Genomic DNA, 24,880 nt, shown 5'->3' with positions numbered 1-24,880 from the left:
AATCAAATGCTGCAATAACTCTTTCACTACTGCAGAAGTATTCCAGAAATGCTATGCAAAATGCACCAGCAAGCACAGCCAGACGAGGGTGTGACCAATCAGACACCCTTCTCAAATACTGCTTATTCATCTTTCCCATGTGTGGTCGTTAAGACTGGAAATTATCCATCTTCCTCATAAAGAAAGAAAAAAATCCTGAGGCATCAAGCCACTGAAGAGCTACAGAAGCACTACTGCTTTTGCAATATCTACCATGGCTACTTATCTAAGCTGTGATTTTTCTCCTGGGATCCAACTTCATGAGTCACCAAAGACAGACCATGAAACACCATTCAAATATTAAGAGACTCATAGGAAGCTCGAAATGAACTTAAACTCCAGAGCGCCTGCAACTCCAACTACCTCCTGAGACTTCACTCACATAATAACTGAATTATTAACTAAAAAAAAGAGTGGTGTGTGGAAAAATGAAGCCACTAGCTTGTACGTGGCTAGAGATCTACAGGGATTAAGAAGACATTTAAAAATACCAACCTTTTTCCAAATGTCTCCTTAGTTATTAGAGACTTGCCAATGGGAGATCATGAATGCTTTAAGGGAAAACAATTATTCACAACCAGATGCACTGCCGAGACATGTTTGAAGTCCCAGAGACCCTTCCCAATCTTGCTTGCATCAAACTACCTGATCCTCTTGAAATCACTAGCAAGCTCCTGTTTGTAAAGCTGCAGAAAATCAGTCATAGCTTTTCACAAAAATGCTGAGTTGTCCATGTCAAGAAAATTATAGAAAGTCAGGCTATGGGCAGGAGGGGGAGAGGGTTAGAAAAAGAGAGCATTGTTTATGGAACATGAAAAGCTCCAGCGACACAATATATGGAATTCGGAGGGAAACAGGCCCTCCTTTCTTTCTGTACAATTCAAATAATTCCAATGGCAGACTGGATATTCCCCAAAACGAGTTAGAAAAGCACAGGGCTGTCAAAGCAATTTAGAAAGGGAAAGTTGAAGTAAACATGGTGACTTTTTTTTTAAGCCTTAACGCTTGGAAGACCTGAATGTTACCCTACATAGTGTATGTTTTTCATAGAACAGAAAGAAGTATTAGCTGGACACCTAGCCCAATGCAAGGAGACTGCATGGGCTTTTAAGGAAAATGTGTGGAAGTACCCCTAGGTACGGTCTCAGCTCAAGCATGATACTCAACACACACATCTAGCTCTAACCTTTTTTAGGCAGTCTTGGGTTCTGATTAAGGCAAAAAAGTCCTCATGAAGTCCTGCTACTGACTTGGAGTTGTCATCTTCTGCAATGACGCTTTCCTACTCCCCTGAGATGCTCTAAAAATCAGACAGGCAGACAGACAGTTTTTACTGCTCTCATGCTTGTATCTTCATGAAGATGGGGATTGACCATTAAGAGTAAAATGCCCTGAATTCATACTTTCCGTAACTCTGTCCTTCTTGCTACTGTTTTGCCTCCTTACTCCAGCTGTAAGTAGGAATTAACCCCTGAATTTGAGGGACTCTTTGGATATTTTAACTAATTTCTCCAGGAAAAGCCTCTTCCAGCCTTGTAAAAAGCATATGAAGGACTTTATTCTTCTTTCTTATGGAAAGAATCATTTTGCATGATTCAGTTTTCACTGAGAAAGGGAGAGGTACAGAAATGACAAATAGTCCATTACTATTTCCACTTCCCTACCTGCCCTTTTGATTTTTAGATATATATATATAAAAAATTGTGATTTGATTATGATAGAATGTGATTTTTGAATAATTGGATCTAAACATATAAGACTAATGAAATCACAAGGCCTCTATTCAGCTGGGTCTAGAGCAATTATGTCCAGTAAAACTGCTTGGTTATATACTTTATTCCTCTAAGGGCCTCTGTTCTTTAAAATACCACTTTCATGGAAGAGTTTCTATCAAATACAAGAAAAGCTGCACACTTTGCCAGTTGAGGGAGATAGTGGATTCAGTGTCTTGCTCACTTAACCATTTGGAAGACTTACTGCCTGGTGACCAATCTTACCAGGACTCACTTGTTTAAATTATCTATGTTAATGGATAACCTGAAACCTAAAGAAGTCAGTCTAGCTTTCTTTTGCATAAAGCTTACTGTCTAATTCACTCCTGACTTGTGTGTTTGAAGGGAAGAGGGCCTGGTTTTCTGCTTTTCTGACACTGACTATGTGGCTTTTGACTGAGAAGCTAAAATCACACCAACGAACTGCATTCATGCAGTCTGAGCTGCCTGCATTACTTCTACAAACTGGAGTATGGGAATCTAGGAACTAACCAAAATTTTTTTATCTTTAAATAGAAAATTTCCTTTGATAGTTTTAATTACACTCAGGCAGACAACATGCTGCTGTTGTTATGGGGGGGGGGGGGGGGGGGGGGAGTAATTCCACTTTTAGAACAGATTTGCTTACTTGTTTCCATCAGAACAGAACTTAAAGTATTTCTAGCTTCTAATTAGCAGGTTGGCAGCCTCCCTCATAACTCTTTCACAAATGACTCTGGATGTTAAGGCTTAGTACAAATCAACCTGACATGATTGTGATGCGCTCTGTAGAGTTCCTGACAGCCACGAGGTGTCTCTACGAACTGTCCCAGAAAGGGTGTGAGTCTTGGTTAACAAACAAGACAAAACTGAAGTTCATTCTCTGCAGAAGCCTGTTTGTTTGTCTGTAGTTGTAAAAATTTTCTTTAATAGATGACTCCTAAAAGAGAGAACATGATCTGGTGTATCATGACAGCTCTATCCAAATAACTGAGCACTACTAACACCAGAGAAAATATATTTACAGAGTCAAAGAATGGTAAAACAAGGGACTACATCTGGAAGTAGTAAAGGAAAACCTTAAATATGTTAGGAAAAAGTTCCAACAGTGGAAGTCACTTAGACAAAGGAATACGTTGCTAGTTGAGAATGCATGAGGCAACGCTAGAAAGAGGTGCTTCAGAGATGAATTTTGAATTTTATCACAACAACACTATTTGGCTGTGTCATCAAGAGCATTAAAACCCATGTTGATTCTCAGAACGTGAAATCTCATAATCCGAAACCTACATCTGCATTTGGGCAGCGGCAAAGCATACAGTAAATGCTTTCTGCACAGAGCAAGTGATTAGGACCTAGAATACTATTGAAATATAGGAAACAGAGCCTATGTCAGGCAGACGTCATTGTCCCAATAGTCACTGTGTCCAAGGAATCAGCCAACACGGACTTTTACTGACTGACTCTTTTAAACCTTACTCTGCACTTACCAGTCAAATAAAACTACACATAACTGAAACAGAATGGGGAACAGATACAGAAATTGCTTTAAAACCAAGCAGCAAAGACAAACAATCATTGCAAGCAGAAGGCTAAACTTTTAACTCAAAAGCTGAACTAGACAGCTAATCTCCTTAGCAACAGAAAGAAGACACTTCTGGGAGCAAAGGAAAAATGAAGGACTGAAAGTCCAAACCACCTCTTCAATCTGTCTCTTCAAGTGAAAGGATAAGTTGGTTGCCTGTGGTCAAAGGGTAAAGGCAAGAGATTTGGGTCATCTGAGCTACCAAGAATGAAGTCCTGGAGCTGCAAGATCTGTACTTATACTACAGCCTATGTGGCCTCCATGTATGTGATTTTTATTTCTGAAGTGAACTTCAAGCTAAGACAATCCAAGAGAGACCTCCTTGATGAAAAGCTGAGGTGAAACTGCCATGTCCTGCCCCCCATTTTGATCCAAAACTACTTCAAGAACAATGACTAGTCACAGCATGACACTACTAAACATGAGCAGAGATCTATCTGACCTGCCGGACAGCAGATGAAAATACGTATTAAGTCTCCTCTGGTAAGAATAACTCATAAACTGTAAAGCACTATAACTTTCCTGATGTCTGTAAAGAACATATTCTATAGAGGTAAAGCCACCCTATTTCAAACAACCTGCTAGTCAGGCATCCTGGAGTTGCATTAGAGACCTCCCATTAAAGAACCATCCAAGGACTTTCTCCTCTGTTAACATATTCATCCAATGCTGCTAAGAGACTTCCACCTCTGTTGCTTTCCACAGTTCAGCAGGGAACAACAATTGTATCTCAAGAACAAAGTTAAGAATTCAGTCTTTTCTATCCTTAATGTGTTGTTATGAACTAACAGCACAAAAATGTCCATTTGGGTCAGTCACCAGACTGTTGTTTTGCTGATGAAACTCCTGGGTTTTTCTAACTTCACTTTAAATTTGAAATTGAGACATTTCAAGGAAATTTTTTTCTCCCTCAAATACAGATAATTACATGAGCACTGTTTCTGTTTAAAAAAAAAAAGCATTTTCCAAAAATAAATAGCTCTAATATCTTGCCCATCTTGCATGCAGAGAACTGAAACACAAAGGACCACGTCAGGATTGTCTCTGAGGCCCCAGCCAAGTCTTGTCTCCTGCTAACACAGCTCGCCTGCAAGCACAGCCCTTGATAAGCTTGGATTAGTGCGAGCAGAGCTCATGGGATCCAGGTCTAGCATGCTTCATGGATCATGTGAGGTATATCCTACATATGGAGAATGAGCAGGAGAAGAAGAAGTGATGGGCTACTGCTCTTTCAGAGACTCATATACCTACCAAATCTTTGACTCATCCCACAACATTTTTAGACACTTCAAATTGAATTTTCCTGGACTCTGTATACTGTTACTAATTACCCATTGTGCAGGCCACATCCAGATGCTGCTGTAGCAGCTTTGCAACTAGCCTACTGCACACTGGGCAGAGCAGCCACAGGAGGTTCCAGGAGTCTGGTGTAACCGTCCCTGTTTTCCATTCCCTCTGCCTTGCAGCATTGTCCACTGAATCCCACTCCTAAATCTTGGGCTGTCACAAGAGTCCTTGAGTTGAGTTTGCAGCTCTCCACTGCAGCAGACTCCAGACTCAATGGTCTTATCTTGCTGTAGATCGAGTGGAGGCACTGCTGGATGAGTAGACAGCAGCATTGTGTAAGGCACAGGTAACAGAGCCCAGAAGGGAACCACAGAACCTTACTGGGACTCACTGGCCACGCCAAACACTAACCTCCCTGTAATGCTGAAGGCTCCCAAGAGAGGGCTAAAGTTTGAAGCAAACAACTTTTCTTTACAGGACTAAGGGACTGGTTTGGCTTTATGTTGTCTAGAATTAGCCTGGTCTCATTTTCCAGGGTTGCAAATGGCTCATACATGTTTACATGTTTATCAAGAACTCTCGCTCTGTCTCTAAACTGGGGTTCAAATCTGATAATGGCCAACTCAGTATAATAAAGAGTGACGACAGGTAAACTGAATCACTGCTGGCTAATTCTTTACAGCCTGTGGCCTGAACTAAGTGTGAATCAATGGCACCTCTTGCATTTGGCCAAGCTGAGGTAACCCAAGTTAGCTCAAAACACCTCATTCACTTCAGTCCTCTGTGTCTTACACTTGGACAACCCTTTCCTCTTCGTAGACTCCTCATAAAGTACCATGCCTTACACTACAAATCCACAAGGCAGATGGGAGTCAACATTACTCTCTCCTTACAAACTAGGGGTCCTGTTCAGTGATGCCTGCCAAACTGGTGGATGAACCCAGTCCCTGAGGCAGATGAGCTCTCTTGAAGAGGTGAAGAACTAGACAAACAAGACTAAGGACATACTCTTCCATTGATCCCAAATGTGGCAGGGAATTCAGAGAGCTTCAGACAAGAGGAAAGGCACGTTTGCTGAAATAAAAACAGTATTTTTACTGTTTTGATAAGCACGATGGATGATAAAAGGTCTTGGAAGGCATTTACTCTACTTCACACTGCAGTGCTGCTAAAGCCAGCATGGCAAGAGACTATAACCCTGTAAACATATGTTGTGTATTAGATTCTGATCTGGCAGCTTGCCTTAATTTTGTTTTTTTAAGGCTCCAGCGAGTTCCAAATACACTTCCATGTTTGTGTTCCAGCAAATGAGCAAAAGGCAGAATGCTTGAGTGACGGGGACCCTGGAATGCACTGGACTATAAATTAGCAAACAAAAAAAAAAAAGGCTCCATTAGTGTTGGCACATCAGGCAGAGGATGACAAAAATATCAGCAAATTATTTCTTCTGTCCCTTTCTCCCAGCTTTTTCTGTTTCCAGTGTGCACTGCACAGCTGCTGAGAACTGTAACAATTTTAGTCTCCTCTATTATATCTATCAACATGGACAGAGGTGACAACAGAACACCTTTCTAGACACTTTTGTTACTTCCAACTCCCCACCAAAAAAAGCACCCCGCAGAGCATCCTCTCAATAGCAATTAGTCTGGGTCCCTGTAGGCACAGACGAAGAAATTCTTTCGAGAGGCGTTTTAGACTGCTCAGGATTGAGAGTTCCGGCTCATATAAACAAATACTGTTACAAGAGGAAAAGCTGATACAGATTTATGCAAGGAATGTATAGACTGAATAAGCAATCTGATAATTAATGGAGTTGACAGGCACTTTCTAATAGTAAACAAGTATGTGCAGACTGAATGGTTTCATATACTTGCTGAAGCAAAGACAGTACTATGTTTTAACCCATTTTATACCTAATCACTCGGATGAAGGAAATACACGCATTTTTTTCCTCTTGGGTATTAATCTTGACCCTCCAAAGCCTGATTATTGGGAAATAGATCCTTTGCACTTACTACTATTGCAGACAACAAACCCACAGATGTCTTATACAGGATGATTTTTTTCTTAAAGACCATCTGAAGAATGAACTTTTGATTACTTTCTAGGCATTGATTACTTCTTTTATGTCCCACAGCTTAAATGCAGCACTTTTGCTCTTAACAAAGAACTGAGAGCTTAGCTGCACGAGTTTGGGGAATTTCTGACAAGACCCTCTTGGCTAATATGGAATTTTTTTTATTATTGGTTTCCAAGCAAGCCAAACCACTGCTCCTACAAGCCCAGCTGCAGAAACTGAAGACGCTTAGTAAGGTCTTGAGCAAAGCATTGTTCCACCTGACAGAAGATGATGGTAATTCATTGTGCATGGAAGATATTGTGACATTTTGAACTGGATGGGGAGAAAGGAGTAGTACTGTAACTGTTCCCACACATGAATGAGAGAATGTTTTCTCAGTCTGTAGCAGGTTAAGAAATTAAGCCTTGATATGCTTAACAACTTCACCCCTCTTATGATCAGGAAACAGGCATCCAACATAATTGTTTTATGGCCTCATATCCTAGAAAATAAAAAAATACTCTAAAGGTTGCCCCCACGATAACCACCTATGGAAACAAGATTTGGTCAGTCTTTCCTTACCAATACCCTCCTCTCTCCTTTAGCGAGGAAATCAAAAGCCCACTTTCTAGGACCTACGTCCTCCATAAAGGCACTGAGAGAACAGAAGGGGCTATACGGAAGCACATTGTCTCCAGCCATATTCAAGCTTTAGGTAATTGAAAAATACCTATTAAATGACCTCAGTTCTTCAGCAAGAGGCAGATGAACAGCCATATGGAATTAGATCAGAGGTGTTTCAGGCCCATTATTCTGTCCAGCCAATAGCCAAAAGCAGATGCCTATGGAAGAATATATTGAATATATCCCCTATTAAAAGCCTTGTAGATGGGACACAATTCTGCTGTCCTGTTGGGAACCCAGCAGCAGGTCAACTTGCTACGACTAATGAAACATCAAATGACACATTGCTGTGTGCTAACTACCCCCTACCCCAACCCCAGCTGTAGCTGCCTTTGAAGAAAGGTGCAGTGCCTTCTGCATGGATGTACACACCGAATAAAGTCTTTTAAAACATGTGAGAACGAAAGCTGTCATCAAAATGTACTGAGCAATTATGGGTTGAAGGTTGAACTATTATTACTTCATGCCCTCCCATTCCCCTCCCCTCCAGGGTGGGAAGAAGGGGGGAGGATTATTCATTTGTATTCAAGCACTTCATTAATGTTTATAAGAGAATCCAAACATGCAAGCAAACCAAGGACAAAACACTCGCGCCAGACGTGTGATGCGATAAATGTCACTGGAGCAAATATTTAGATCTGTTTACAGAGAGGCCTATTAAGTCCTTTTTGAAAAGCTGTGCAGTGTTGTGGCTTGGTCTCTGCCTAGCAGCTTCAGCGTAAACAAATGGAAGATGGCTAAGTCTCTCTCTCTCATTTTGTTATGACATCTGGAAACCTAAGGAGGTTGGGAGAAGCCAACTGGCTGCCCTACTGCGATGTCTAGCAACAGGGTCTGCCTGCTGAATGATGGCAGGACATGCAAAGTGGAACTGCTGAGTTCTCTAGGCCATGCCAAAATCAGTGGATTTTCAACACAATAATCCCTCAACAAAAGTTGTTGCAACACAAAAGCCTTTGGCTCATTGCTAATGATGCAATTCTATGCTCTCTGCCATTTTTAAAGATCATTTGGGTTTGAGACACTCAGTTTCATTAGGGACTAAAATAGGGTGCACTGATGGGTCGAGCTGCTCTAGTTACCAAGGGATGGAGATGTGTCCCATAATACATCACCTGAAGAACTGCAGGTTCTGGAGTCTGCAATCAGCCTAGAATTCTGTAGATGTCCCCTTCACATCACCATCTCATTGACTCTAGTCCCCTCACATACAAATACTTCTTTTTGTAAGAGAATTAAAGAAGTTGAAAGGGATAAGAGAAATTTATAGATGGATAAATCACAGTCTTAGCCCCAGATGTAATAACATATTTGGGATATTTCAGCTTCTGAAATCATGCTTCAGTTTCCAACATGTTATACAAGGCCTACAGATATAAAAGTGCCCTCTATGTATACATTAACAATCAGGGTTCCTTATTCAGACACCCAACTTGCTTCCTTTCTGTTCGGGAGCAATGGTGCTCAGACACTACAGATGTAGAGGACTCCGTATAGTGATCTCTAGCAGTGCTGGCTGAACTATGAAAGGGAAAGCTCAATCAAAACACTTTCAGTTTGAAACTCCTTCTGACTTGGTGAGCTTAGTTCACTTTTTTCATGGCACCAAGGATTCAACATGAAATCACAAGCAACTCCACTCAGTCTGCTTTTTAAGCCTATCTAAATCACAAATAAATTAGAATATTGACTTTTTTTTTCTTCCAAATTCTCTTAATGAATTATTTGGCTACACAAAACTCCTTTCTATATAAACCAATGAGAGAGACATGTTGCCCAGTTTCAGGGACCACAGAGATACAGTTTAGGGGTCCAGATTCAAGGACTGCGTATTTGTTTAATTTGTTTTAAGGGGAACTACACTGAACTTTACCCCAGAGAAAGGAAGAACGGGTGCCAAGTCTTTTGGGATTCTCCCATTGGTATCTTCAAAGCTATACTGTCAGGTCTAAGCGATCTCAGCAAAACACACCCCTTCCTTCCCTGACTCATAGGGATGATGGATTACTAGACATGACAGTTGCTAAGCTTGTTTTACTTTTAAAAATATAAGGAGGCTCTGATGCTTTGGTGTGTTGGAAGAACAGGAAAATGCATGTGACCACCCAGTCAAACAGTAAATAAATGTTGGTTGTCCCTACTGTATAACAGGGATCAATCTTTTCAGACTTAAACTTCCAAGAGGAAAATTTTCTCTGGATGACTTCCTTTTTAATTAGTCTCTCTGACTAATTCTTGCAGAAAATGCATGACAGCTTAGTGGCTTGGTCTCAAACCATGGTCCCTTCCAGGCTGCAACATTCAGCTGTACTCCCTGCTCTTCATGTGTTTTACTACCTTTAATATACCAGACTCGTTAGGAGTGCCAGGCCTTGAAACCTTGTCAGCAGCATGCTGAATGTCCACAGGGAAGAGAGAGAATCCCTCCCCTTATTTTTGTTTAGCTCCCTCCTGCTCCTCCGCTTTAAAGCTAACTCTTGGGGTTATTTATGCTGCATGACCTTGAGATAAATGGCATTTGGCAGGCTGCCGAATGACTTTGTGTTTCAAATCAAACGTTCTCAGTTTCTCCCAGTAACAATGGGAATAATTCCTGAATGTCTTTTTGGGGGTATTTCTTCCCATCTCATTGCCTGCCATGGAGTTCTTTGGTAACTACATCAGGGTTGGTGAACTTTAGTTTGACTTTCTTGTTAGATGCAAGTACGAAGTGGTGTGTGTGGTTTTCTTCTGTGGTTTGGTGTGTGTGTGTGTTTTCTCTTTGTCCCAGAGTGTCTGCACTGCTGGTATTAGAGCTACAATTGTTCTATATAAAGCAAAGATCCTGTGAATGATCTGCCAAAGGCTTTATCTCTGAACAATCTTTGTCTGTACTTGCTTTGCCGTTAACCAGTTTTGACTCTACTCCATAATGGCTGGAGTTGCTTTGCCTTAACTGATATAAATCAAAGAGAACTGCTAAAATTAACTGCTCATGAACTGTGTCCAGGGTGTTAGATTAACTCATCTAGAATCCTTCAGTGAACAAACTGATTTATGATGTGTTATGACATTGTTACTTGATGTGTTGCACAACAACTCAATTTTAAAAAATGAAGAGTGCTCCATTAATTAGAGATAAATCTTTCCAGTGTAATTCAAATGAATCTGCAACAGCTTTAGAGAAAGCATGATAAGGGATCTCGTGTGGGTTTTGGTGATTGTGTTTTGCATTCCTAGGGATATCTTCCACTGGGATCTCTTTGTCAGTAATGACAAAATCCATCCAGAATACGACACCTTTTGGGAGATTACAGCTCTTTGTACTTCCCAAGACACAAAAGGGTACTACTACAAGTGATTCTAAACAATTAATACTTTCAGGTTTGAGAACGTACACCAAGCGCACCCAGCTATGCTTTCTTTCAACTTCAGAGCCGTAATTTGCTGAAGTCTCTACATGGTACGTCCCTCACAGGCTTATCCAGTCATATTTAACACACAGCAAGTGTTCAATGCAGTCAGTTTCTTTCTCAGAAAAAACACACCTTTATACATTAAGATATAAATAGAGTATTTTTTTAAAGCAAGAACTATTCCATTACCGGAACATGAACCAGTATAAATGCTGACCTTAAATTATTAAGTTTCTGGAGTGTGTTTCAGATGCATACATGTTAAAGGCTCAGGTCTCTCTGGATACCCAGCTTCAACAAAAATGCCTTTGAAAGTGAGCTTGAATTATATACTGTACAGTAGGTCTCATTTCACAGCCAAGCCACTTGAGTTAATAAAGAAAATCCTCCCTGGCCTCACACAATTATCTGGGTAAAAAGCTAGTCAGTGCAAGTCTGCATACAGCGACAAGCCAGTCCATAAAGTTGAATAGTGTTTCATGCCTGTGAAGGCCTGCTGCCTTGACCCTCTGAACTTCATCTTGCCACCAAAAGACCTGGATTATTTCAGGATGGTATAATCTGGTTTTATGGCCTGATGCTCACACCAGGGAGAAAATATCTCCCTGGTATTCTGCAGAATGGAAAGGAGAAATGATGAAGGAACTGAGCATCCCAGCTGTTTGAAGGCCAGACCATATTAGAATTGTTTTGGCCATAACTTGGCAATAGAAATTTGACTTTACTTGATTCTATGTCTTAGCGAGTTATGTTCTCCAGCAAGCAAATAATGAGCTTTTTTGAGAATGTTCTTTCTAATCAGGAAAGAAAGTCATTATGAAAAAGAAGGGCTTTCTGTATACTTAACTCTTAGAAAAACAATCAATTTGAGACCCTTTAGCATACTTGCACCTCTCTTGCCCCTGAGATATCCCAAAACCAAAGAATTATGTTAGCTTGAAAGCAAACTACAAGTTAGCATCCCTGTTGGCTCCCAGTATGTCAGGACCAGCCCTTCACACGGTGTAAGGCTTAGCTCTCCTGCAATTAATAGTGCTATGATGATTTTACCAGTGCTTTAGAACCAATGGGACACATTGGGATGTCTCCCATCACATTTGACTGCTGGAATAACATTCATTTCAGTGATAATTTATAAAATTGTAAATCAATCAAATTGTAAATCAATCACATGCCAAAAATACAAAGACCTTCAAAAAGTTGGGCATGTTTCTCAAATCACCCTTTTGCCCTCTCCCCCTCTGCTGACTCTGCAACCTCCTATACTGTGAGCATTTTGTCTCACATTTAAATAAATATTCCCCATCACTATTATGCTGTCACCTGTAATAGGAAAAGCCTGCAAGGAATCAAAGGAAAGCAAAATTTGTGCGGTGGCAGAAAGCGTACAGAGAATAATCAGTCTTCATTGTGATTGTTAACAAGTGAGGGAGCCTAATGGAGACCTTGGATTTAATACAGTCTTTAAAATATTGAGGGGATACTTTCAAGACATAGCATCTCCTACTTTAAAGAAATATTTTCCCTGTGTTCCTCGTAAGTTGACTTTTATTAAAATAGAGAGAGGTTTGACAGTAACTTGAAGATTTCTGTTTCCTTTTTCTCATTCCTTGGCTCACAAAGGGAGCCTGATGAATATCGCTTTGCTCTATGAGGCAGCTTCTTCTCTGTTCTATGTATTGGGAATATCTGTGTCTCCCAACGGGTGCCCCAATACAAGAGTTAGGGTAGAAGAAGCAAGTTTGAAGCAATCTGGGGAAAACGTAAAGCATTTACTGTTATTCCCTTAATTGTGCTGTTACAGCTAACGTGTTGGCTGCGACTGAATTGCTAGCTTTTCTCCATGCCCATCTCAATGAACTCTGTCATTTTGCAGCGATACCCAAGCATGAAGAACCTCTGAACCGGAATTCATTTGAAAGGTTTCATAACCTTCATGTTAACTGAGCCTAGGAAAAGAAGAAATCAGAACACTTTCTTTTTCTTTTTTTACAGTCCTTTCTCTATTTGCCAATAGAAGTTCCTGGGAATAGTTCAGCGTTATCCCTGGCTTCAAGGGACACTCTGGAATAAGTACAACATATAGGATTTCATTCATACTAACGGCCTTTCGCATCTAACACTTCTACCCACTGGCATGGGTTGCAATCCTGATTTTGAAGAAGTCAGTAATAAAACTCCCTTTTGCCATCTGCATGACTCTTCAACCCTGTGTTGTTGCAGTGCCTGGACAGAGGTGATCAGCAGTGGTCCACTGATAATAAATCTAATTACAATATTTCAGGGATGATGATTTCTTCAGACATAACTGGCCTATGGAAATCTACGTATGATGAGAAATAGGGTGTCTAGGCCTACGTTAAATGACACTGAGTGGAAAACCTAGGGTCTTTGATCTCATTCAAACTAAAAATACTTTTGCTAATGAGCCTCCTCAAGTCATACAACATCCATCCCAGAATGCTGAACACATGGTTTTAATTTACAGTTTTTAGCAAGTTTCATTTATATTGTGCTAGAAGTCCTGAAATGACTTGCAGCAGAAGCTCTAAAAATTGGAAACCCAAATAGTAAGGACTGCTGTTGGAATAACTAGTGATAAAATCAGCAGTCATCTGTGCTAATTCCTGCTTGAGCTCCTGACACAGGTATTAACTGTGTCACTTCTAATTCTCTGTGCATTTAAATGACAACTAGATCCAATAAACAATAACGATAACACAAGGCAGCTATATTGTTCTCTTGAACACCAGAAAAAGCCAATCCATGGAGATGAATGAGACACCGTAATACTAGCTGTTGTGATGAATACAACCAGTCACACATTTTAGTTGCATGTCTGCTCCCACTCTCCAGTGAGTATAGCCTTGTTCCAATTCCAGTCCAAGAACTGAGATATTAAGTTCAAACACTGGTATCTGCAGTTTATCTGCCTGCTCTGCAGGCACCAGTTTAATTTCTGGTGTCTCAAGTGAGCTGGAAGCCATAATGCTTTATGGGTTACAGAAAGAGTATTGGGTTCAAAAATTGTTGCAATGTTCAGAAAAATGTCTTAGTGACTGCAACCTATAAATAATTTGAGAGGTTTAGAAAGATACTGAAGTGTTGTGATCAACCCATAGTGCTTTCTGCAGATTTTAAATCTGGTAGCACCTAGGATCTGAATTGCTTGTCAGCTTGAAAGAGGGATTTAGGAAAGTGTTTGGCCACAAGGCAGATATATTTTCCTGCAAAATAGGGCTCTTCTAACACTGACTCTTGAAAGTTAAAAAAATGAAGTTAGCAAAACACTGGTCATTGCTGAAAATCTCCATTTTTGTGCTATCCTAAACACTGTGCGCTGGGGAAGTAATTTTACAGTCCCTCATCCAAGCATGCAGGGAACCCCTCTAACAGGGCCAAAAGATGAAAGAAATCACACCAATTTCATGTGGCTCAAGCAGCACCTCTGTGATTTCTTCTGCCTTTTACCTGTCTCATCAACTCCTAATGACAGTGAAGAGATTAATAAGGGTTTGCAGTGTAAAGCCTAGCACAGAGGAAACCTGTTATTTTACAGTACGCTCCTCTGAAGTTCCCAAATATGCTTTGCCAGGAACCCTGCCACCGATCTCCGTCTCCGCAGGAGTGCAAGGTGAATGAGTGCCCTTGCTTAAGATCATTTCTGGCCTTTTCAATACAGGAACCTCTGACTAGCCTGAATGATGTGGGCTGGCTTTATAACATGGATTGCTACTCACTAGGGAGCTGAGGGGAGGCTGTTAAAGACTTTCTGAGGACTGTAGGTTGCACTATACTTGAAGTTGAGGTTTTTAAGGTCAATGGTTCGTTCTGTTTATAAGCAAAGCACTCTGGGCCCAGTGCAGGATCCTGACTGCTGTTGCAACAGTATCAGAAACTGACAGCAGACAACAAACAGAGAAAATTATTACTGTGGAAATACCATTTATTGAAGAGGAGGGTATTTTGCACTTATTGGTTGAGCAGCTCAGAGGTGGCAAACTGCTGCAGGGGAGATCCGACAGGAATTTGAAAGCAGCGTCAGTGCCTAAGTACGGGGATGGATTTGGGGTTATCTGTCCCTCTTCTGATCCCCTTCCCTGAAGCAGAGCTTGGGGAGTGAATCTCCTCCCAGGAGCAAAGCACATGCCTGGGTGCTCTCTCACGCTGCGGCAGTACCAGGGCTGCTGCTGCCGAGGCCAGGCATTGCCAGAGCCAAAGAGGCCACGCTCTGACCTCACCCCACCTCGCGCCACACACACAGGAAAAAATAGCACAACTCTGCAACTTGACTTCTATACATTGGTAATGTTCAGCCACCTCAAATACAGCGGGGACTCCCCTGAGTGTCAGGCTTGTTTGCTGCTGTTTTCTGGGGGTTTGTTCCTGTTAAAGCCCACCTTACAAAGATGCAGTTCCTGCCTAAAAACCATCATAAGCAGCACCCATAATTTTGCAAACAAATGAAGCAGCAGAGTCCTCTTCAGATCTGTCATGGGAGGCAGGTACACCTGTCCTGGGCTTGGATCTTACCAAGGGAGGTGTGAAGGATCAGAGGGAAAGGAAGGACTTATATCTAACCTGTTCTACAAACACTTCTTGCAGTTATATACACAATAAATACAATAGATGAATTGCCAACTGCCCCTCGAGCCATCATTAACTGAGTGGCTTTTTTCTTAATAGGCATCAAATGCCAGGGTGGGCCTTTCAAGGGGGCTGTGGTGAAGAAGCACAGAGTAACTGGCTGTAAAGAGCAACACGTACAGATAGTTACAGCTATAAAACGTCAGCTGCTGATCCTTTCAGGTGTTACTGTGACTACAGTAGTTTTAATACCTGCATAGTTTCACCCTCAACAGTTCCCCGGGTAAAGACGTAAAGCAGCTCCACTAGTATTCATTAGTTGAATTTGGAAGGATTTAGTTAAACGGAAGGATTTCTATGTATGAATTTCTACACCAAGGTTAATTTTACCAGGGGAAATTTTTTTATCCTGGGGTGCGGGGAGGAGAAGGGGGTGATAGTTTAATTAAAGACAGCAAGCTGAAAACTATGTGCATTATGTATAGCTATGTATAAACAAACTTTGTAACAACACTTCTTTCAACAATATTCAGCAATCAAAACAGATGATACTAAGTTATTTTTGATGATTCTTGCCCTTTTCACGAAGCCTGAATTTTTTTAAAAGCAAAAAGGCACAACTTCTGTTAGGCAAAAACCACTTTTCCTACAAAAAATAAAATAAAATTTAAAAAAAATCAGTAATAGTCCCTCAAATAAACTACACAGACTGTCAAAAGTCAACTAGCTCTGAAACTGAGCCCTTTAATCCAGTTTGGAAAACTTTGAGCCTGGATCTTTCATTAGTATAAACAGGTAAATTTCCCTTGAAGTCAGCTATACCAGTCCCTGTCAGCTCTAAGAGTCCCAGCTTTGTGATCACAGAAATGTATAAGTTCTGAAGGGGACAGGGAAGATGGAATAGCAAATCCAGGCCATGGCCCTGTCTATGTACTACTGTCTCATGCTGTTTTGCCACTGAAGGTCCAGCTCCAAGACTGCAGATCTGTCAGTGACCAAACATGATGGACCACCCATCGGCCTTTTATTAAACAGGACTTGTTCCCCCTCTAATCCTATCACTAGAGTAATCAAAGCTGCCATGTCCTAGGGTTTGATGGAACAGCAGGACCTGGGAAATGAAGACTGATTTTGTTAACAAAGTCATTCCTGCCCCTTGAATGCTGTCTCATTGGTAGAAAGCAGGGAGATGAGGTTTATTTGTGCAGAGAATGAGGCGGCAAATAAATGAAAGGGGAAGAATGGTGAAGTGTGAAGTTTAATCTTGCACGGTCTAAGGTTTCTTTCTTTGAGGCCGTCTCTGATCCAATCAACACTGGTTTGATATTTAACATCTCCCCCTGCAGTTGGAAATGATACCGGCCGGAGAAGACCACAGTCAGGGCTTCACAAGCCCCAACCAGTGGAGGAAGAGAAAAGGGGGTGCCGGCAGTTCCCCTCCGGCCTGATGGCTTCCCCCACAGACAGGGCAGGGTGAAGTCAGGCCCTGACACAGAATTCCCCTCACGAACCTTGGGATTCAGGGCATCTGATGCGAGCTGAATGTAGATTCTCCCTGAAGAAAGCAAGCTCTGGATGAGATGGTAGAGGGATTTTATTTCTAACTTGGAGGAAGGGATATCAATGCTGTCTCGGTCCGGGCATCTTGCTGAGAAACCAGATAAAACACAAGTGAGACCTACAATCCACGTCTCTAGGGCAGAGCGGCTTGGGTAGAGGAGTAAGACCTTCCCCTTGCTGACCGTACAGTCTTTTAGTGGGGACACGATGCTGCCTAAGGGTGCTCACCCCTGGGGCCGAGCTGTGGTTCCACCACAGCCCTGGGCGATCAGGGTGGACACAGACAGACCTGAGCAGCTGCAGGAGCCACCATCACCGCCCTCCTTACTCCAACAACAGTGTATGTCAGCCTGGGGAGAGCTATCCACCACAGACCCACATGAGGGTCCCAAGGAGGAAAAGCTTAACCCTCTCCCAGGTTAGCCCTCGGAGGACACATGGGCAAGTCCTCATGGCCTGTCATGGCACCAGCTGCAGATCATGGCGCTGGCTGCAGTGCCTCTGAAGGCCCTGAATGCCATCCGCCCCTCACCAGCTCTTCTCAGTCCTGGCCCACTTGATTTTGCACTTTTCTGGCCACTCTGTAAATAAACATCTACACTGTCAGACAGAAAAGTTGTCTGCTTCCTTTTCTTTGCCTGCTTCTTAGCTCTCTCTGTTCCACCCTGAAACTCTGTATACCAAGCAAGGAACAGTGAAATTTCAACCTGACCCAAACCTGATCTGAATTCCCCTGTTGCCAGGCTCCCAACACAGGCTTTTGCTGTGATTCAGACACCTTGCCACCACCTATACAATACCTGGGGCACAGACTGTGTGACCAGCAGCTGCCAGAGTCCCATGGGGAGTGAGGATGCTCCCTCCGGGAGCCATGAAAGCAGCCAGTCAGCAGGAAAGCAAGGGGATCGGAGCAGTGCCCACTTGGGAGAGCGGCATAAAACACTGAGCAGAGATTTCAGGGAGAGCGCAGCATCAAGCTACAAAGTTTCTGGGTTTACAATAGAAAACAATGTGCCCTGCTCTACCTGCAAGAGCTGGCTCTCCAGGAAGCAGCTAATTATATGAGCCACCTTAATCTTTTCATCCGGCTAAAACAATCAACATTTCAAAGCCACGCACAGAACGTTTCAAAGATCGTTCCTGGTCAAAAATGCAAGTGTATCCGCTTTCTTTCACAGCAGATCAAAACCAAGTACCACACCGGGACCACTCCTAGATTTCCTCCTCCTCACAGTATCAGATTAACAGATTTGGTACATGTAGTCAGATTAAATATTTGTAGTAGCACAAAGCTGCCTTTGAGGGGAAGAAATTAAAAAAAAAAAAAAGAAGCTTTTTTTTCTTTTTTAATTTGCTTAGTGCAAAAATACTGGACTTTGGAGATGGGGGAAACAAAAGCATTGACATGATTCAGCAAGACACAGTTTTAAAACCTGAATTCTGAATGCAGAAATTACGTGCAGAATTCCCGTAACAGTAATGCTGAAAACAGGTAAAAACTGCTGATGCCCTTAGCAGATTTGGAAATGTAATTTATCACAGATGTTCTCATCAAACTGTGCAAACACCCTACAAGACAAAAGCTGCTCAATTTCTGATTTCCATTTTAGTGTGTTTTAATTACGTGTTGCTTAAGGAAGGCTCCAAGACCTGAAATTGGGAGGTGAAACCTACCAATAGTAATCCACTCCACTAAATTAGCACAGTAATACACCAAGCAGTAGGACTGCCAGACGGTGTGATAACATTACAAATTACTATTGTTAAACAACTAGCCAGGTGTCAGGATGCATGAAATCTAGAGGAAGCAAGAAAATAAATATCTGGTTTGTTTTAATTTTGTCTCATGTTGTTCTGGTGGCCTTGTTCCCAGAAAAAGCTTCAACCTAGGAAAAATCCTCCTGAACATTGATCTATTTTAGAAGCAATATCAATTCTCTGTAATAATTAAAATGTAATGTATTTTTTTAATCAGCACAAACACTTTGCATAAATGATTGTCCTTTACTTGCCAATAGCAGTAATACCTTTGCTGATTTTTTTAGACTAGATTAGTATTGTAGCAAAAAGAAGGGGAAATTTTTGTTGCTATTTAAAATTTAGAGAGAAAACAGAATTATGGTAAGAGCAGCAGTGAGTTTTGTACTTTGTCCCTTTTCCTTTCTCTGTCGCTCGCTTGCTCTCTCTCTCGAAAAAGAAGAAAATGTAATATGATTCACATTTAAAAGGCTTCCAAGTGGTACATTTTTAACCAAGTGCTTTCATGTGCTTGATTCTAACTGCCATTTTTGACCTAATACAACCAAATTCTATTGGATGTCTGGAATGGTTAATTATTTTTACCTCACCTTAAAGAAGGCGTTCAATAGAGAGGATAGGCACTTAAACCTTTCAAACAGAACAGGGTAAAACGAATTCCTTGTTTTGCATGTGTGTTAATTAATGCAAAGGTCCTGAGGGGCTTTCTTCTAATTATTTTTGTTGATAAACAAGAAACTCCCTCCAAAAGTGTATGCAACCAATCTTCTCCTCTGAAGGCTGTATGCAGAATTAGACTTCTAGTTGAAATATCAGATGAACCAAATGTTAGTGAAAGCCAGACTTTTCCCCCTTAAAACAGTTCCCACTAGACTTCGGGGGAGAGGGGGGTGAAGGCACTCTAAGGACATTTTAATCACACTAAAGATCAGTCCTTTAATCCTTATTCCCACATCACCAAGAATTTTTTTGCTCAAACTAGGACAGTAAGATAAAGCTGGAAACAGGCTGATCCGAAACTAATGAGGAAAAGCAGGTTAAAAACGAAATATCATAGCAGTAACTGACACCATCTTAAATTTCCCCTGGATTATTTGTTTTCTTCCACACACATTCATTTCCTGAATTTCTAGTAAATCTGATTTCATATAAACAGTTTCACAAAGCAAAGTCAATAGCTGTGACTGTGTTCCTGATTAATCCACTGAAATGAAATAGATCGCATGGCTTAGTATTTGGTTGTTTAAAGCTAAATCCACTGAAAGAATTCTGGAGTCCAGTTACACCAATAACTTTAGTTTCTTAATCTATGTCCTTTTCTTTTTGCTGAACTTTACCTGTTCTAAAATGAAAAAAATCCATGCAGATTGCACACTTAATTTCCCCCAGTATGAGGGCAACTTGAGCACAGTTTGTTTTGCCCTGCAGTGACTACTAAAAAGACGACCGACAGTTTGCACGTACTTAAATCTATTTGAACAATGTCGAAATTCTTTTTTTCATTGTTCATGCTTCATCCTCTTCCTGACAAGTACCACAGAGCTGCTTGACTTAAAAACAAACAAACACTTTTTAAAAAGCACTTTTTACCCAGCTCCGGGACAGGACGGGGGGCATGAAAGTTTCCCTCACAAGTGGCAAACCAGTGGACACACACATTCACACCCTGGACATTTGCCTCTCAAATAAATAATACACACGATAAACGCGCAGCACTCGCTGCGCACATCGCAGGTTTTTTGCAGGCAGCACAGATCGGCGCGATGGAGAATGGGCAGCCCGACGCAAAGGCTGCTGAGGCCCATGAGTGACCCACCCCGTTGCAACAGGCCTGGGGTTCACCCCCACAAACCAACTGAAACGCAAGGAGAACGGCCCCCACCTCCTGGGATAAGCCATGAGGCCTAGGAGGCTCCTTACCTGGGAGAAGTTGAGCCCGTTCAGCGGGTGACACTGCTCCTCCACCCTCTCCACCGCACCCGTCGTCTTCTTCATCCTCTCGGCCTCCTGGGCGAGGTAGAGATCGAGCACCGGCACCCCTCTGGAGCGGATGTCCGTCTCCGTCAAGGAGTTCACCATGAGCATCACCCAGACAGGCCTCTTGCGCTCCCAGTTGCCGGCGATGGCATTGAAGAGGTAGTCAGCGTAGAGCCCTTTGCCCCGCTGGTCCGGGGTCATCCAGTGGGGCAGCATCAGCTTGATGTAGTCCAGGTGGCGTTTGAGGCGGCGGTACAGCTCCCGGGGCAGCACGTCCTGCAGGTTCTCCCCGTGGGGCAGCATCTGGCAGCTGGCCAGACCCGAGATGGTGTAGGGGTCGGTGAGGTCCAGCTCGAAGTAGACGCTGGAGCTGGCGTGGAAGGCGGCCTTGGAGTTGTCGGGGATGAAGTCCCACACTCGCGTGTAGGGCACGTGGATGGTGCCGAAGAGATAGGCGGGGGGGTCGCGGCGGATGGTCCAGAGGAAGGAGTTGAGCTCTCCTTGCTGCGGGGAGGACAGCGGGGGGCTGGTCAGTGGCGGAGGGGCAGAGGGGCAGGAGGCAGCCCACGGTGGTAATGCCGCCCTGGGGGCTGCAAGGAGGAAGGAGGCGCGGGGGTCCCTCTCCCCCACCTCCCTGCACAAGCCCCCTCCACGGGCATGAAGAGGCCCGCGCGGGGCAGAGCCCCGCCGTGACCCCCGCTCCCCCCCACGGGCGCCGGCCCGGCCGCCGCATCCCTGCGGAGGGGGCCCCGCCGCGCCGGCACACCGCACCCCTCGCGGGGGACGCGCGGGGCAGCGCCACACCTGCGGGGACACGCGTGTCCGCGCGGAGAGTGGGGTCCCTCCCCCCCACCACCCCCCTCCCACGTCCGCGCCCCGGCGGCTCCCGCGGAGCCCCGCGGCCAGCCGCGCATCCCCGAGCGGCCGCGCCCCCCGGCCCGGCTCGGCCCGGCCCGGCTCACCGAGCGGGGCAGGTCGCACTGCCCCGTGTCCATCTGCTCCCGCCGGGCCGCGGCGTCGGGCAGGAACCCCCCGAAGACGAAGCAGATCAGCGTCAGGTTGAGTTGCATCCCGCTTCCTCTCGCTCTCCTCTCTCTCCTTCCCAGATGAGCCTTTTTGGATTTCTAGGATCTTTTTTTTTTTTTCCCTCCCCCTCCTCCTGCTCTTCCCCCTTTTTTTTTTTTTGGCTTTTTTTTTTTTTTTTTATTCAAACAAACTTTGCCAGTCCCATCTGCATCTGACAAGTGCAGGGGGAAGGACTGGCCGCCCCCTCCCTCCCATGCTCTCCCCCCTCCCGCCCTTTCCCACCCCCACCCCCTCTGGCTCCGGGCTTGTCAGAGGCGCTGGATGCTTTGGGGAGGACGGTTCTCATCGCCAGCCTCCGCCATGCTTTGATTTTGCAGACCGGAGAAGCTCCCTTCCCGCCCCGCCGGTTCGGGAGGAGGTTGGGGCGGGCGGGGGGCGGGGGGGGGGGGGGGGGGGGAAGAGAGAATCGCCAGAAAAATAAAAAAGTAAAAAAGTAAGAAAATTTTTTTTTTTCAAATTCGGCGGCCAAGAGGGGCTCCCGCGGCGCCCCGGGACGGGCGGGCTGCGCGGGCGGCGGCGCACACACCGCCCGGCGGAGGCCAAACTCGCGCTGCGGCGGAAAGTTTCGCGCAGCCGCCCCGGCCCGCCCGCGCCTCCCGCCGCCCCGGGGGCCGCCGCCAGGGGGCGATCGCGGCCCAGCGCAGCCGCGCGCGGCGGCTGAGGGGCGGCGGCGTTCCCGCCTCGCCCGCCGCCCCGCAACGGCAGCGGCACCTGCGTGGCCCTTCCTTCAGTGTAAAGACCAACAGCAGAAAGCGGGGAAGTTTCGACATTTCCGCACGCAAACAATGTGAAAAAAATCACACGGACGGGGCTCGTCTCGGGAGGGAACTGCGAGCGGCCGGCTCCTGAGGGGATGCCCTGAGGCGCCCCCCCCTCAGCCCGCCGCCGGCTGCTCTGACCCCGCTCGGCTCCCGGGCGTGAGGCGACGTGTCCGCCCAGGCGCCGCCTTCCCCCGGCCCCTCCGAAGCCAGGGGCAGCGAGGCCTGGCTGAGCGCCGGGGTGGAGGGCAGGTCAAGGACGTGGGCCCTGCGTGGCACGGACGGAACCGTGCCCCTCGCCTCAGCTACCCTTGCCGGGATGGCGGCCGCAGGCGGGTCCCCCGCCTCAGCCTCACAGGAGGGTGGAAGGAAACCTGGCGGTGTTTTCACAGTGTGCATCTGTCCTGCCCGTGCCGTTAGATATCCAGTTTCCACTCAGACCGAAAAGCCTCAGGAGGAAGCATCTTCCTCTAACAAGAGCTGAGCTGGTCCTTGCTGACAGGAGCACATCCAGGATCCTGAGGGGCCGGAGCTTTCTGTGGAGGTTGTTGCAGCAGGTGCTGGACTCCAACAGCTGTAACTCAAGCCGCCTCCCGAGTGTCCATCTCTGTTAAAGCTGCGGGGTTTCAGAACAGAGGACATGCTGACAATGCCTGTCACTGCCAGTTTCAGGAACTCCTGCCTCTGGATCCATTCAGGCAGGGACGGGGCTCAGGGTGCCAGGCAGAGCCCCTTCTCCCTGCAGGACACCTCCCTGCCCCGCTATGTTGGTGGCCCCGGGTGTCACTGCCACCCGGTCCTGCTGTATGCAGTGCGCTCAGCGGAGCAGATCTGGATCCTGACTTTCCCACCACTTCCACTACTGCGAACCCTTTCCAAAATTGGGAAGTTCCTCACTGTAATGAGAAGAATCAAAACTACCAAAGTTTGCTTGATGAAACACAGTCATTATTAATGAGACGGGGTCCTTGCTCTGGCAAAACTCAGAGTGGAGCCAGCAGGGCTTTTGCTAAGGACAGTGGCAGACTCAGGCCTAGCTGGCTGTAAATGTGGCTTCCTGACAGCCATGTGGAGACTGAGGGACATGACTGGCTGTGGTTACTGACGAACAAACTCAGCTACACAGGCTACTGAAGGGATTTTCTAACCGCCGTGTGCATCCTGTGGACTCTGCTCCTGGCCTTCAGAGGCAGGAGAGCACTCCACTAACCATGGCGTTGGGACCAGCAGCTCCTAAGTGAGAACTCTCATCCTCTTCTCTCTCCTCCCAGATTTTCCAGACAGGTAAAAATCATGCAGAGGAGCAGGGGATTGTTTTTCCTCATGATGTTTCTAGTTCTTGCAAAGAAATACTTAATTTTCTGGTTCAACCCTGAGGGACAAGGTTCAGATAAGGGAAAGACACAGAGGGACAGAAAGAGGCAGAAGGTTTTTTACCCACAAGGTGTCCAATCACTGCGGCACAGGATGGTCCGGTGAGACAACCAAGTCATGGCTGCACTGGGTGCTCGTGGCCTGGTGTCACCCATGGCCCCGTACTGTTGGGACATGGGGTGGCAGCAGGTGGGTGTGCGCTGCTTTGAGCTCTCCTGGGCCCATCTGCCCTTGGGGGACACGACACTGGCACTGCCAGTGTGATGACACAAGCCCGCAAGGACAGGGAGGGCAGGGCCTGGCTCCACGTGCCCACGCCACCTCTCTCTGGAGCAGCCCCACCTTTCTCCCATATGTGCCTCAGCACTTGCTCCCAGCACACCCGCAAGCGTGTGGGGCGCTGGATGGTCACCGCAGGTGGCTGTGCCCCCACCTGAAATGAAGTCCAGAGCAGGAAGCATTGTGCAGTCTGTGTCCCAGATGTGATACCACAAGGGCTAGTTCCAGTCACAGCACAGTATCCTGTTGTTTTTCCCTAAGCTGCCACAAACTGTTGAAAAACTACAGGCTTGATGCTATCGTGACACTGTAGCATGGAGGTGCGCTGCCTTTGTTCGCAGCTGGGCCAGACTGCGTCCTTGTGTTCAGCAAATGCCACTTCCAAAGTGACATGGTTGCGCTTGCCTGGCTTAGTGGCTTTGACTTGGTCCACCCTTCTTCTAGCTCCTTTCCAAAGTAGTGAAAGAACAGAGGGCCCTTGTCAGAAGGCTGGTAGGGACATCTCCAGTGACGTGACCCAACATCTCATGCGCTGGAGAAGACGCCTGGGAGGTCTATAAGGAGATGTGAGGCCCTATTCAGTCATGGGTGCCGTGTTGTGAGGTAGGATGATTACCCTCATCGATGGCATACATATCAAAGCACCCAGGGCAAGAATAAACAAACATCTTTGGCACTGTGCTCATCTGCCATTAGCCAAA

The 24,880-nt window shown here is 45.1% G+C and overlaps 1 protein-coding gene across 2 annotated transcripts in view; it reads right to left on the bottom strand.

Annotated features, from left to right (window-relative positions):
- The window catches only part of TRABD2B (TraB domain containing 2B), a 297,375-nt gene extending 275,257 nt beyond the window's left edge, over nt 1-22,118 (bottom strand). For both annotated transcript variants that reach the window (XM_074876097.1, XM_074876098.1), the window contains exons 1-2: nt 21,645-22,118; nt 20,626-21,186 (exon numbers count right to left, since the gene is read on the bottom strand). In XM_074876097.1, coding sequence (XP_074732198.1) covers nt 20,626-21,186; nt 21,645-21,752 — 669 coding nt within the window. In that variant the 5' untranslated portion in view covers nt 21,753-22,118. The remainder of the gene's footprint in view (nt 1-20,625; nt 21,187-21,644) is intronic.
- Between the last annotated feature and the right edge of the window lie 2,762 nt (nt 22,119-24,880).

This window comes from Strix uralensis, chromosome 8 (genome assembly GCF_047716275.1).
Source record: "Strix uralensis isolate ZFMK-TIS-50842 chromosome 8, bStrUra1, whole genome shotgun sequence".
In the NCBI taxonomy this organism is placed as follows: Eukaryota; Metazoa; Chordata; class Aves; order Strigiformes; family Strigidae; genus Strix; species Strix uralensis.
The sequence above is the reverse complement of the archived record's forward strand: the minus strand, read 5'-3'. Positions and strand labels throughout refer to the sequence as shown.